Below are 16,470 nucleotides of genomic sequence, written 5' to 3'. Positions count from 1 at the left end.
ATTTTACGCATACATTTTTGTATTTTGTTAAATAAAGTAATATTTTAAGTAATAGACTACTTTTCAGATAAAAACTTAATCAAGGGTCTCTGGGATTACCTGGAGAGCCAGAAGCAAGCGAAACAGCCAAAATCTGCAGAAGAACTGTGGCAAGTTCTCCAAAATGCTGGGAACAACCTACCAGCCGATTTTCTTATAAAACTGCCGGACAGTGTACCTAAGAGAATTGATGTAGTTTTAAGGTGAAGGGTGGTCACACCAAACATTGATTTTATTTAGTTTTTAACTATTTACTGCTCTTTATATTATTTTCTCGATATGCATAACCTTTCATTTCATTATTTTTGAATGCATCTTAGCTGTATAGCATTTTTTTTTACAGGTGCCGAAGACTTTTGCACAGTACTGTACTTATAGTTTCCAACCATGAAAATAAAAAGCAAAAAAAGCAACCACAAAAATTCCAGTGACACTATTTAGGCAGAAAACTGTAGGTTTGATTACAAAGAGACAGGTGGTTATATATTGGTATTTCTCTATTATAATTGTATCTACCTGTTTAAAGGTCTGTCTCCCTTGTACTGCCTGGTGTGATGGGTACAGGTTCACAGTTGTAAATCTTTAGTACAAAAAGAACCTGGGTGAATTTGCTAAAAGCTAGAAAACTAGCTTTCTAAAGGATTGAATTTAATAGAATATTCCTCAACTAAAAAACTTGCTACTGCCTTAAATTCCCATATAGCAGGCTGCATCTTCCTGAAATACAAATGTTCTTTGTATTAGCAGACCCTGTAACTCTCCAGGACCAGGGTTGGAGACCACTGCACTAAGGAGACACATGCACATATACTGTATGCACTTATGCAGAAATACATACGCAAACATGATTTTATTATTATTTTCGTCTGCTTTAGATATTTTTTTACAAACAAATTTATAGTTTGTATAACTATTATTCCCTTCAAAATGATGGGAGGCAAATGGTCACAGGGTGCTGAACTATAATGTATGATCTAAATGCCGCCTGCACTTGTCCAGTTCTGTGCTACAACCAGTCTCCTTGCCAATGTGAATGTTCACAAGTCCACATCACAGATTTCCTAAGAAGCCAGGAAACCACGTCCCAGCATGCCTCACTCCTGCTGCACAGCCATAGCGTGACTGCCCTGCCTCTGGCACCACTTACTCCTACCATAAGCTGCAGCCCCACCAGTAATGTGATCCTAACTGGCTTAAACCATATAAGAGTTTTGCATGCAAATTGAGTCTAATTGGTTTGACCAAGACTAACCTTTCATAATCCAATTGATGTATTATCTTTTGAAGGCCAGAGTCAATGCCCAGTCAGAAAATCCCCTAACCCTTCCCAGTTGATTTTTATTTTTTTTGTAAACTCCATGACAGAAGTGAGTGATGGAAACATATATGGTAAAGTGATACAGTAAGTAACACAGTAAGCAACAAGGTACATGTCAGTGTTTTAGTAAGGCCTTTATATGCAGCAGAAAGGGTCCCTTCATATGTTTTTCATTCTTGTCTTTTTCCAGGCAAGAATTATATCTGTAATCAGAGAATATGGTCCTAGAAGCAATCAACCACTGTTCTTAACTTTGGTTGTCAATAAAATATTTTTTTTTCCAGTGCAAACACATTTATTTTTTGGTTATGGTAAAAATAAAAAAATCTGCAGAACAGGCATAACTGTTGCACTTACTTGTTAGTCAAAGCTGAAAACCAATGTTGATTGAATCCTGGCCATACTCAGAATATATGGGATTGCAGAGATAAACTGTAGAGGGATATGGGCTGAAGGACCATATCCCTCGACAGTATCTCTGTAATCACATATATTCTGAGAATGGCCAAGATTCAATCAACATTGGATCTAATTAAATTTTGTTAAATTAGATAAAGATTAGGAAAAACTGTGGGAAATCAAATATGGTCAATTTAATGCTAATATTTTGTATTTTTCTCATTCAGTTCTCATCCAGCTTTATGTAATGTAAGTGTCACAAAAAACAATAATGTTCAAAATCTCCGTGTTGTCTCTTAATTCCTGACAACTACATTTTGTATAAATGCAATGTGTTATTTTACAATGACAATATAATGCTGCAGTTTCTTCATGTTGAGAATTGGTTAAACACACTGCCGAAAAAAAAATAGTTACAGTATGCTTCCATCTTATTGATTTCCTTTCACATTATTATTGAAGGTTTTACTAAAACTATCCCTGGTCCTTCCTACATAAGGCAGAAGGGCAGTTTATCTAAATGACCGTAAAGGACACAACACTGATTATCATATGGTGCAGAAATGCAGCATTGCTTGTTTAATTCTCTCTTATCTTGATTTGCGTGATGATATAATCTTAGTTTACTTTTTTGCTGTCAGGTAATGTTATTTTCTAAATGTTATTTTCTCAGTTAACAACAAACACAAGCATTGCAGATTTATATATGCCAGATGTATTTTTTTTTAAATGGTCAAGTGTTTTCAGGGTGCACAAACAGATGATGTCCTTTATTATGTAATGCTCTGAATGACATGCAGAATCAGGGGTAATTTGTTCTGTGGTACCAACCAGTTTTGATGATAATTGTCACAGAAAAACAAGTTGGTTATGCATTGCTAGAGAAAGTTACAAATGATTTTTTCAAATGTAATATATGTCTTAATTCCTAGTACAGTCCTTTGTAGTCTTCCAATTACCTACTGAACTTGGAACAAATGTGACCTTAAATTAAACAATTAAACAAACGACGCCTCAAAAAAGGCAAGTGTCTGTGCAGTGGCCTATGGATGGGAGCAAAGAGGCCCAGCATTAACTGGTCCCATCTGGCTGTATTTTATACGCAAATCAGCCTCCACTAAATCTAGATAAAACTCACTGACTCGTGATCGGTGCGATGATCTTCATACATCTAAATTTATATGCTAATCGGAATCATTCAAGCATTTAACACATTCTTCTGCATCTGAGCACTATCACCTTCTACCCCCTCACCCGACCCCCCATCCTCATCCTCACTCAGCCCTCCCACTCTCATGATGATCTCTTTGCCTCTCAAACCTCCCAAAAATGATCTCTCTCTCTTGTCTTGTCTCTCTTGCTCTGTCTCTCTCTCACACACACATGCACACATACGCATACTACTGTGTCTCTCTTTGAAATGATTTTAATTGGCTTTATTCTTGGTACAGGACTTAAAGCATTTAGCCACAGACTCATAAGATTTCACTTTCTCTCTCATTCTCTTCTCTCTCTTCAGCTCCAGTGCTATCTCTCTATCTCCCCTCCCTTTGCCCCCTCCCTTTTCTTGCCTCTTTATTTGGTTTGGCAGGCTGAATAATTCAGGCTGCCCGCTGGTCGTCTGGGCAGCAGCCCCTGCGCGTGGTCCCGGAGCTGAGCAGATGGACACCTGCGTGCAGCAGGTGAGACAGATGGCAGAGCCGCCACTGGCACACCACATCCAGGTACATTAGCTTCCCACTGGCAGAAAGCTAAACAACAACAGCATAAAGACAACATAAAACCTGTCCCCACATTCCCGCCCACTCCCCAGCGACCCTGCTGCAAACCGTGCCTCACATTGTGCTACCACACTGGTGGAAATACCCCTGTCCTAAATAAAAACCAGTCCTCGTGCTATTGCCAGCATCACATTCGCCATGCCATGCATGTTGGAGGAACACTGCAGCACAACCATTCATTCCACAGCTCACTGTACACTAAACTACTTAACGAAACAAGCAAAGTGCAACTATACCTCAGTGAACTACAATAAACAGAAAAAAAACCTTTTATTGGCTTTTATTTTACTTCCTTACCTTGGACAACATAGAGAATGTGCTGAATAGAGTGTGTGGCTGGCTTCCATGCTGAAATGCTGTTGCATTCTCCATGAGCTGCATTTGCTGTACTTATCTTCACTATTAACGCGCACCTTTGATAAATTCATTCTATAACAAAAGGAGAAGCAAGAAGGAGAATAAAAAAACGCATCAGAAATATTGATAAAGACCTATGCCATTTTGCACTAACAGCCAGTGATGTAGCCTAATCGCAGTGAAGGACTTTTTATGGCATTTTAAAGATTTATTTAACAGCCCTCTTGGACAGGGAGTGCAGATGAGGGCCTAAGTTAATGCGTAGCGTTAATTGAAACCGCCTTGACGTTTTAATGCACGGCCTCATCATTGCACTTATTAGAGTTTATCAGGTCTTGAGTTGTATTGGGGAAATTATAACAGGAGGTATGCTGGATGACACATGACTGATCAGCCGCTGGGACTGCAGGAGCAATCAGTTTGCATTATGGGGAGCCGGAAGCTTGCACACAGACGCAGATGAATTTAAGCAATGGGCAAAAGTTTGACGTCAACAGGAGAGAAAAATCAGGGTGTTTCGTTAAACTGTCCTACATTCAATGTGAAACTGGAATAATCACTGTGTGGGAATTGTCTAATTTCTTTTCTCTTTTCAGCATATATAGGCCTATGGGGTGATGATGGGCTATTATTTTTCTTTGTTTGGGATTACGCTGGATCATGATGATGCAACAAACAGGCACTTTTATGAAAAAAAAAGATGTAACCTCACCTGAAGGACAGGGAGATCAGGATCAGATACAGACAGAAATGGGAATGTGTGGAATGTGTAATGGTGGGTAAAGTTGAATGACTGGTCTTGTTTGTTTGATGAAACCTGAGCAGTTTTTGTTTTGTGCTTTTGACTGGAGCTGTGTGAGATTTATATTTAACAAATGAAGGATGCTTTGCTTCAACCCCTTTTTGTTCAGATTGGATTTCTGTTGGATTCAAACATCTAATGGGAAAAATGCCACCACTAAGTACCACTGGAAAACATGAACATCAAATCATCTTTGAAGCCGCTCCACAAATTTCCAAGGAAACGCTCACAGTTGTGTTTGTTTTATATTTTTTTTCTTGGTCATGAAATAAACAAATGTCCATTTTTATGTGTGTGTGTGTGTGTGTATGTGTGTTTGTAGGTAGAAATTAAAATGTTGATACTTTGGTCTGTTATTCAATAAGTGCATATATTAACTGAATTTGTCTCTACCTAAGGTGTTTTAAATAAACCACAAGTGGCCTAATACTTTTGGCCTGCATTTTATATAAATGTACACACACACACACACACACATTACAGACACTATAATGTTTGCACTCCAATTCAAGGCCTTTGCATGCTTCACTGCAAAAGAGCAATGTGGTGTAGGCATTGCCATACCTGACACCTTGCTTTGTTGGAGCAATTGGCCTCAGAGTCCTTACAGGATAGTGTACAAGTCTCCTACTGTCTTCCTAATTAAGAAAGGAGGCTCCCTAATTCTCCCTTCCGTTCCACCTCAGAGGACATGATCAATGTCATTAGCCATACAACCCTCAACACCAGCCACACTTTCAGTAATGAAACTAATCACTCAGCTCGCTCAACTAATGCTCTGCTCAACCCTGACGTCAGAAATCAGACTTGTACTGTATCTCTTTCTCCAGATTTGACTGATTTCTTCATCCTGGCTATATCTCTACATCTCACTCCTAATTACTGACTAACCAACTAAATAAAATTAGCTAACAGAACAAAGCCTACTATACAGGAAAATGTCCAGCATTAATTCAGCTCCAACAGGGACAAAATGTACTCTGCAAGAGTTGATTCTACACGGAACATTTTACTGTGTATGTTGTCCATTTTGAGAATTTTTGTGTTTTTGGAATTAAAAGTGCATTTTCAATTATACTCAACATTCTTATCAACAGAACTTTAGTGGTGGCAAGAGGTGGTGCTGGTGTGGAATGGTTGGGGGCGTGGGAGGGGAGGTGGAATTTTATGGTACTGTGAACTACATATGTAGTATTGAGAATGCAAGTTTGCATATTTTTTTATTGCATATTTGAGAAGGCAATTTCTAAAGATCAATTCCTGAATTAAGCTGATATAAGTATTTGTTTTTCTGGGTTCCATATGAATGTAATATGAATGAGATTAGAGGAGTTAAGGGAAAGTAAATACAAGTTTTCAGGTCCATTGAGGTTATGTGCACACAACTGCAGCTTAGAGCAGGCACCTATGTTTGAACTGTACACAGGGAATGCTGAAGTGGACCTACATTGCTCATTGCTCGAGGAACCACATGAGTGGAAAAATGGGCTTACAAATCTGCATGTTCATTCTTTTTTTCTGCTGAGTGAATATAGAAATAAATGTGTGCTTGTTGCACTGATCACATTCAGAGGTGCATCACAGTATGTTTTTAGTTAAAATAATTTGTTCTCCTTAGTGATGAATACATGTTTATATCGACTGGAACATGAAAAGGAAGGAAACAAAATGTACATTGCTTTATGTTTTATGGCATAGAGGGCTTTAGTTTACTTGTTGGGACACTACATATAAATCTGGGGGTGGTAGACAGTTTTTCTTGCCTACATAAATGCTTTAGTTGTGAGCAAGGTGAGAGTTATATATGTATTTGATACAGAAAAATAATTAGAATACTGTACACTAGAACATAGTCGATATCTAAGTGTTTCACAACATCATTATTATTATTATCATTATTATTTCATTTGTATGTGTATTGTTGTTGTTGCTGTTGTTATTGTTGTTGTTATTATTATTATTATTATTATTAGTAGTAGTAGTAGTAGTAGTAGTAGTAGTACTAGTAGTAATAGTATATAAATTCTAATAGCAGTAATATGATCATTGGATATATTGATATTAGACATATCAGAATCTTATTTATCATTATTAGTTTCTATTAATATTGCAGATAATTTGTTATTGATGGACCATTATTTTGTAATGCCCAATGCATGCTGGGATAGGCTCCAGCACCCCCCACAACCCTGCTCAGGAAAGCGGATATAGATAATGGATGGATGGATAGATATTTTATAATTATTTTTTATGTCATATGGCACGTACATAGCCGTTATAACACTGGGAGGAAACGGAGGACAAAATTATATTTGTACTTTGTAAATTATGCCTTTATCCCTTAATAATAAAATTATTATTATTATCATCATCATCATCATCATCATCATCATCATCATCATCATCATTATTATTATTATTATTAACAGCATTATTGGTATATTGTTGTTGTAGCCACACAGTAAAGGAGCTCTGATTCAGTGAGGCTGAATCTTTTCTGAACTGCTTCCAGAAGAGTGCGTTTTCATGGCTTCACACCATGATCTGTGCCAGCGCTTTATCTTAGGAGATGTTTCAGTGCAATAATGGACGGAATAATAATACATAGACTTTTAAAATATGCTATTAATGATTTCAGAATTATAACACAAAACTTGGGACTGAGGAAATCTTATACAAATTTTTTCATGAAACACTGATATGATCTTTTCTTCACAAATGAAACAACACAATACACACTTCAAATTGTAAAATTCTACACAGAACTAATGATTTCAATATTATCACTCAAAAATATTCATGAGAACATGTTTATCAATTTTATGACACCAGAGTAAACATTTATTACATATGCAAACACATGCAAACACACACACACACACACACACACACACACAGGCAGAGACAAATTATTTATTTTGTTAGTACCCATTCAGTCGAGCTTCTTAATATCTATAGATACATTTTTTCTCCCTAAGCACAAGAAATTTGTATTGAAGTAATCATGGGCTCAACATAACTTCAAAAAATAGATGCATTTCTAACTCTATTTAAATCTATTTTATTCTATCATATTAAAAAGCATATGTTATTGGATGAGAATCAAAATGTACATAACCTTCATTATTAAAGCACAAAATGAGCCTCAACTACTGGGTTCAAGATATCAGCTGAGGGCTAGCAAATAATAATAAAAAAATACTATGAAAAATACAAAAATCAGAGCTAAAAATGATATGTCAAAGTATGTACAGCAGAAAAAACAGCTATTATTGTGTACAGCCTACAGATTTTTAGACTTACAATGCAGATTGTAGATGAAGATGTTGATAAAGATCGTCAATGTCAAACTGTTTTGCTGGTACCAGGGACGGACATTTAAAATGTTTACTTTCATTGACATGTTCCTTGCAAACTGATAAATCTGATGCAAAATATAAAAAATCCGTTCCTTCATCATTCCTATTTTATCATTTGTGACATTACTGGCTAGACAAGGTTGCACATCTTCCGAGCATCTATTAATAATAATAATAATAATAATAATAATAATAATAATAATAATATTATTATACACTGCTATGGGAAAATATCTATCTGAGAAGAGAGTAAAATTTTTACTGACACATGACTGCAAATGGGTAAATACACATCAGCGCATACTGAACAACAACAATAATAATAATACTAATAATAATAATAATAATAATAATAATAATAATTTGTGTATAGGTTTCATATTCTAATCCACCTTGTAATATATTTTTCCCAACCCCAGTATCAGTGTTGTCCCACACATTGCAGGAAAACAGCTAGAAATGCTGGCTAATAATAAGGTTATGCATTCTAATTACCACAATTATTATATAAATACAACTGATCCAAAATGCTCCAATACAAGACAGGATATTTAAAGGGTGAGATATTCTAAAAATCAAAATTTAAAACAAATGTCAGAGCATGAAAGGAAAAATGTCAAAGATTACAAAATTAAATTGTAATATTACAAATAAAAAACAAACAAAAATATCAGTAAAGAGGGGCTGGAGCCATGTGTGGAGAAAGGATAAACCTATAGGATCCTACCTGAGCTCATTTCACACTCCTGTCAAAATGGGTAAGTACAGCCAGTGCGTGGATGAGGATTAGCAGAGAGGACAATGAGCTGAATTAAGCCTGGGGACTTTGTGCGTGCGCCTCAGTGTTGTGTGTGTGTGTGTGTGTGTGTGTGAAAGAGAGAGACAGAGACAGAGAGAGAGAGATTGAGAAAGCATGTTGGTACTCAGCTATTCACTCAAGTGTTGCTATTCCATCTGTGAATGGAAGACCCTTGATTGATTAGACAGGTGCCATTCTTACTAACACGGGAATGATGGCCTTCGCGCATGGTTATGGCTACAGCCGCTGCTCTTGCCCTGCTCTGATGGGTGGCTGGACCAGGTTCCACCAGCCGTGCTAATTGCCCCTCAGAGCAGGCCAGTGCCATTTTCTACTTGGTTAGTGGTGTGGAGAAAATAATCAAGGTAAATGCACAAATTTATACAAAAATAAACTGGGCGGGGGGGGGGGGGGGGGGGGGAGGACTGTTCATGTAGTTCAGCAGAAAACAAGACATCTCTTTTATTCTCTTATACACCGCAATGCGCTCACCCTCTGTGTTTCCGTTTCGATTCTAATTTGGAAAAAAAGCACAATTGAGCAGGGCACACAGAGTGTAAAGAATTAATTTCTGGGTGCTTGCGTGCTTGGATTCCTCTTTTTTTTTTCTTAAATCCTGTGTTATTTAGTTATCAGGAATTGTCCCTTTAACCTCCTTGGTTCAGCTATGATTAATGGGACAGGTGGAATTTAATGCTGCTGAGTTACAATAGTGGTTGAGACCATGCAGCAGATGGACTGTCGGGTTTAATATGATGGACCATATACGGAAGTGACAGGCAGGGGTGAACACTTCCTCACATGATTTTGCCGTCTCAGCTGCCCAAAAGTGCAATCGGACAGCATCATTGGAAGGGGGAAGCACATTCACAAAATAACAAAATTTTAAAAAGACTGATTATTTAATTTGCTATTATTTGATTAGTTTGTGTACTGATTGATATATATATATATATATATATATATATATTTTGCTAAAGTGGAATTTAAACAGATAATGTATGTGCCTTCCGCAGTTTTATCCATTTTCAATTCACACTTTTATATTATTTTGTAGATCTGTTAAATACAACACGGTTGGTGCTCGTATGAAAGAGAAAGTGGCATCGTAATGAATTAAAATAGTGAATGAAATGTTAAAAAAAATTTGTATAAAATTGTGCAGTGCACAAATTATTTGTTGAAACCTTCTGAGTAAAATGGTTATATTATCTGCTAAACATCCAGTACATTTATATAATTGAATGTGAAACCTCAACTGAAAATGAAAAATCTGAATGATAGGGAAATGTATATTTCTTTCTGTGTTTAAAAAAAATGTTTGTGTAAAAAAGGCAAGTTTGCACCTTTGCTGAACTATACAGTTCATGTTCTTACGCCAAAGTCAGGGCAAGGGGAGGAGGGTTTGTGACCTTACAGGGGTTCAGCCAGGCCACACGTGCCTCTCGCTGCGTCGTATAACAGCCGGTGTGGTCAAGCACGGTTAAGTCGCACCTACCCCACAGACCACACTCCCCCATTGGTCCAGACAAGTAAGGAAAGAACTCATTGCACTACACACCCAGTATCCGCCTGTCCAGGGAGAAGACTGCTAGATTTTCACACTTTCGTCCATGCACCATGACATCCTCCTACTTTACCTACCGCGGGAAGACATGCAGCCTTTTCATTGCCATCTCTCCTAACCATAGCCATGCTACTGCCACTTTGAACATGCCTTTACATTCATAAAAAATCTCAGTCCCACAATTGTTATTTTTAATTCATGGAGAAACATCTGAGCATTTCACAAACTATGGAAGGAAGAAGGGATATAAAAACCATTTTAAAGGAAATATATTGAGAATGCCATATTTTCAATTGCCAGAATTTTCTTTAGAAATATATATTTTATTTCCTTTTACCATTGCAATTAAATCAAAACACAACCATTCATAGTGCCTAACTTAACACTTTACCTATCTTTCCCATTTCACAGCTGAACTTTCATGTACTAAATTGCTTTTCTGACAACACAATGGGAGGGACATTCAGGACCACTCTTGAAACAACATAAATATTAAAGCCAGCCCTACTTTACTGAGGTGTCCTCCTCAGAATGTTATTTTTATTAATGACTTACTTTTAAAAACTTCCACAACTTTCTTATATGGTTTTTGACCTAATAGAATAGTGATTTAACTAATCTATCTTCATGTCTACCTTCACTAACAACAGGAGAGCAGAGCTATCCAAGGAATCAAGGATTTTGCTAAGGAATGAAGAAGGGATAGCAGTGTTAGACATCTGAATATAGAAAATGGATGGTGAGAGATGCTTAACAATATGAGGGGTGTCCTAAAATATCCCATGTGTACAGCTGAATCGGCAAGACTGTAGACGAAAGAAGAGGAGAGGGAGGAATGGTGAATGCAGAAAAAGTGCAGCGCTGACCCCAACCCCCCACTCCAACCACCACCACCACCACCATCAGTGGCACACATGAAGTGCGGAAGGGGAAAGAGAGGCTAAATATTTCACTGTCACTCCTCATGGAGAGTGACGAATCATTCCCCCCCTTTGCTGCAGGACAATGTCAATTTAACACAAGGCCAATGAACATAAAAAAATAAACAAACTGCACAAACTCTGCATAATCACGTTACCTTAAGAGTGCTGGCCTTCCTGGTATAGAGTCGCAACCAGTATACTCCCCCCTCACACAGATACACACACACACACATGCTAGGACATTCTACAGAGGACACAACCATCTTTGGTTCCCTGCAGTGAGTAAGACGAATAATAAAATCTCTGGTGGTCACAGTAAAGTTCCGTACTTGCACCCTGCCTGGCTGTGCATGATCAGCCTTCCCCATTTCACGAGCAAACTAGCACAAACTTTTATCCACCACCTCTACACACTATCAGAAACTAAATTTACTCCTACCTCTTCATCTCAATTTACACAGGCTACGAAATTTGTATATCTCTATTGGGAAAAAACAACAGCATCCATCTAGCTGCTTTGGATGCCACTAATAAATGAACAATGTGTCTATTTGGAAACTACTTCTTGAGAATCACAAAAAGCTTTTGTAGATGTTAGAAACTGGCTTCCTAAGAACAGATCAATCTTTAAAATGTCCAACCTTAACAAATCCTTTGTTCTGTTTTATAAAGACAAGCTGATGGCAAGACAGTGAGTTTCAACATGAGAAAAAGAGGATACATTTCAATAGGGATGATATCACATGAATGTCTACAGGTTAATGCAAAAACTAAATAAAAAGGAGGAAGGTAATGGCCTCATTCTCCTAATTACTAATTCTGTCAATACGCTGATATGGTGGGTTATGATTCCTAATTGTGCCACACACCTCTGAAATGCTGTGGCCCTAGTCTCAGCTGGTATTATGCCTCTTAAAACAGCTTTCAAATTCTCATAAAAGCACATCTACTCCTGTCAGAAAAGTCTTGATGGATTGAGTATATATCAGAGAAATTGACAATCGCATTATCAGGTACCAATTTTTTTCCTTAACTTTAATGCCCACTGTTTTTTTCCCAAAGGCTTTGTGTGTGTGTGTGCGTGTGTGTGTGTGTGTGCATGCATATGTGTGTGTGTGTGTGTGTGTTTGTCTGTGTGTGCATATCCACAGGAGTACGTATAACACCTTTCAAACAAAAGGCAAAAAGCAGAGCCCTTCCCGACCAGCATTCTCTGTTGAATGATGGGGCACTCATAAGTGTTTTCCCTTTTAACTGGAGTTAATTACCCTTGGAATGCTTTGGACCCCTTGAAACGAGAGGAAGTGGCAACACTCACGTTCAAATAAGTGGGGCTACAATAAAGACAATGAGCAGCCAGACAGCAGCGGATGGGGGTGGGGGTGGGGGTGGGGGGGGGGGGGGGGGGTGGGAGACATGTAAAACAGAGCAATGTGTCTCTTCACTTGGGAAAGGCTGACCCCGGGGTGGCTCTATGCATTAACAATGCACAAACCAAAAACAAAAAAAAAAATAAAAATAAATAAAAACCTGTATGACTCATATTCACATTGTTTGATGGGTGAATGAAGTAAATGATTTTATAAAAAGATTAGGAATAATTTAATTTGTGCAATCTCTCTTTATTCCTCTTGATCTCTGCCTCCAGCATTCCACCTTCTCCTCATGCTGGGAGAACATAAAAATCATCAACTTTTCTTCAAAGACAAGCTGCCAAGAGTCTTATTCACTCTCAGCTGCTCAACTGAAAGGGGCAAAGTGGGTATGGATAAACTCCTGGCTACAATTAGAATGGACAATCTCAGCGACTTAGAATGATGAACCTATTTATCATCTCTTTCTGTTTGATAGTGAAATACACCCACAGGAATACCCTCTGTCAAATGAATGGCTAAATATAAAGAATGATCCCTCAGTACAAATATAAAATAAGCAGATTCAGAGAATACTATAATTTGTAATATTTGTAGTATGTGAATTCACAACAAAAGATATCAAACAATTTTTTTACCAAGCTGTCCTGTCCCAAAGACAAAATATTTAAAGAACACCATAGCACCTATTCCCATTAACAACATAGATAGAGTGTTTCTAATTCACACGCACACGCACACACACACACACACACATATTAGCATATTAATTTAATAAAGAAATAGAATTACACAAACAATGAAAGCAAATTAATTGGCAAATTCACAATTAATTTCAAACATTGAAATGTTTGATGGTCATACATTAGTCAACATTTTCAACAAGTTCAACAATTTATTTGCAATTCATCTGCAATTTTGCTCCTCTCACATTTTTACACCTGCGGCATTTTAATCAAATGATGGACATGCATGTCTATATTTTTATTTCAATTTTAAATATAAATATGAAAACTACGAAAACAAACAACATCACAACCTGAATAACATTAACAATAAAATGAATATAAAGCGAAATGTTTAAGTCAATTAAATATTAACTTTATATGGAAATGCATTGAATGAAATAATCAAATTGGTAAAACAGCACTTGTTATTATGATTTCATTTTAAACACTGTCACTGCTGCTAAAGTCATTTGCTGATACTTTAGAATGATGAGTTAAATTAGCTTCAAATCTCACAAAAAATTAATTGACTCAATTTTATCTATAAATTTTCTAGAAAAGGTTTATGCAATCAAAGTATTCAGATTACCAAAGAAAAGCAACAATTCAGCATAAATAGTGGATGTATAGACACAAAACAAAACAAGCCAAAATAAAAAGCTTAAATTCCATTGGCTGTTAAGCATACATATATCCATTCTATTAGTTCACAAATGCATATTATTTTAAACAAAAATTTTTATTCCAGCATGAATTGAAGGTTTTAGGCAGAGTAATTATTTTGCTAATGGAATGATTATCATAACATCATGCTTATGTCACAGTTAAGGTTCTTGCTGCCAGTCCACAACAACAGACATTGCTCTTGGAAGAAGTTGGTTAGCCGCTATCATTGAATTTAAATATGTTAGCAACTTCCTTATTTTTAATCTCTTAATAATCCAAGAATGGAACTTTGCTTTTAAGGTCTAAACTGTGCTTTAATATAGAAGAGGCCAGCAGTGAATAGTTTCATTGTTTGTATTGTGCAACCTGGTGCAATTTTAACTTCCAAAGCTCTTTTACAGTATGTCTTTTTGCTCAATGCTCAATTACACAACAAGAGTAAAGGAAGCATTAATCAATAATGAGTAAGTCGCAATATGTGTGCGTGTGTGTGTGTATTTGGAATGAATAATGCACATTTACACTCCAATAAGGTCATGTAAAGGGGCATATATGTGTGTGTGTGTGTGTGTGTGTGTGTATACATATAACCATGTAAACTAACCTGATCAACCTCCCAGCATCTCTAATTTACACTTCAAACTCCCACTCAACTAGGTGAAGGAGCTCCACAGTAAAAGCTAAGAAAAATTAACCAGAGCTGAAAATTTGTCCCTCACTTTATACTGTCCCCCTGCATGGTTTGTTCTGTGAATTTGTATCAGTTCTAATACATTTTGTGGGCCACATGCTATGCAGCCTGTCTGAAATTCTAACTCTCCTGGCATTTAAGACAGCTTTCCCCCTGACTGCTTTCTCTCATGCCCTCAGACTTACAAGACACATTTGCTATACAAATATTAACTGTGTGTCAGCACCCCTTGTCTTGACCATGTCTCCTTAAATTCACAACATATAGAAAATTATAATATTAAAACAGGAAATAACAGGTTGAAAGTTGTAGTATTATAATTTTCTATATGTTGTGGTTCCTGAACTGGGGAGCATTAAATCAACTACAGACTTGTTTCAGGTAGTAGTGCTCTTTGCTGTAGACCGTACAGAGCATTTATACTCGAGCCCGGTGCTGGCTGTCAGCGGCGACATAGACACCAACAAACATGTCAAAGATTTCATAAGCAACCTGACAGCGACCAAATAAATAACAAAAAATAACAAACATGCTACTGGCTACCACCGCAGCACAGACATGTATAGACACAGCACGCGCACAAACACACACCACCAACACTCACATATACACATGCATTCCTATGCAAGATGAATAAAAAGAAAATTTACCTACTCTTGTTCAGAGTGCAAGGAGAAACACTCAGGCAGGGAAAGTTCTACCGAATCCATGTGCACACTGCAACCATAATTTGAGCAAGCCCCCTCTATAAATCGAAGTTCTCTCTCTCTCTCTCTCTCTCTTTCTCTCTCTTTCTCTCTCTCTCTCTCTCTCTCTCCCTGACAGAGCACTGCAATTAACAGAAATTTGCTCCCGATGACAAGCCTATAGGCACAGCCAGTTGGGACCAAAAGCTCTTGCACTCTTCTAATCAAGGACTTAAAGCCACGATTGGAGCTCATTAATATGAAGTACGGCTTTGCATATGTAGTCCCTCTGGCCCATCCAGATGCCAGATTGGTGGCTTCCTGGCCAATTGGAACTGGACAAGGCTCTGTCTATACTCACAGAGAGAAGCGGAGCAGGTGGAGAGGGAGGGGAGAGACAAAGAGGGAGATTGGGGAGGGTGACAGTGAGAGAGAGAGAGAGAGAGAGAGAGAGAGGGAGAGGGAGGGAGGGGGATTTAAAGAACCAGCACATTCTCTTTGAGAAGACAATCAGTTTGCAGTGTCAGGCACAGGGAGACATACCTTTCACATCCTCTTGCAGGACTCTGTGCAAACTATGATTAGAGAATTGTGTTATTTCAATACAGTATTTATCTGTTTACTGTTATTTTCTTTTTGGATTTGTCTCCCATTTATTGTTATTTTTCTCTTTGGGGGATAGATCATTTTGTCCTGAGATGAAGTGGAATTCCTACAAATGCATACATAAGCTACTTAAATAAACACCTTATTTTAGCAGTACTTTAGGACTAATCCAAGTACAAAGCTGTGTGTTTGTATATATTTGTGTGTGTGTGTGTGTGTGTGTGTGTGCGTGTGTGTTTGCATGTATGTGTGAGGATACATGTTGTGTATTTATGAGAGAAAGAGAAAGAGCGAAGTTAAAACACAGCCATGCAATTTTTAATGAACAGTGGAAATGTCCCGATGAAAAATATAATTCTATGATAGAACCTATGTT

General features: G+C 37.4%; 1 protein-coding gene across 9 annotated transcripts in view; it reads right to left on the bottom strand.

Annotated features, from left to right (window-relative positions):
* Nucleotides 1–15,861, bottom strand: part of esrrga (estrogen-related receptor gamma a) — a 143,961-nt gene extending 128,100 nt beyond the window's left edge. For 7 of the 9 annotated variants that reach the window (XM_035382053.1, XM_035382027.1, XM_035382073.1 and 4 more), the window contains exons 1-2: nucleotides 15,457–15,861; nucleotides 3,835–3,966 (exon numbers count right to left, since the gene is read on the bottom strand). In XM_035382053.1, coding sequence (XP_035237944.1) covers nucleotides 3,835–3,966; nucleotides 15,457–15,743 — 419 coding nt within the window. In that variant the 5' untranslated portion in view covers nucleotides 15,744–15,861. Of the gene's footprint in view, nucleotides 1–3,834; nucleotides 3,967–15,452 lie in introns of all 9 variants that reach the window. The other 2 variants (XM_035382099.1, XM_035382088.1) reach the window with 2 other exon arrangements.
* Between the last annotated feature and the right edge of the window lie 609 nt (nucleotides 15,862–16,470).

The sequence above is a fragment of the Anguilla anguilla genome, chromosome 1 (assembly GCF_013347855.1).
Source record: "Anguilla anguilla isolate fAngAng1 chromosome 1, fAngAng1.pri, whole genome shotgun sequence".
Classification (NCBI taxonomy): Eukaryota; Metazoa; Chordata; class Actinopteri; order Anguilliformes; family Anguillidae; genus Anguilla; species Anguilla anguilla.
The sequence above is the reverse complement of the archived record's forward strand: the minus strand, read 5'-3'. Positions and strand labels throughout refer to the sequence as shown.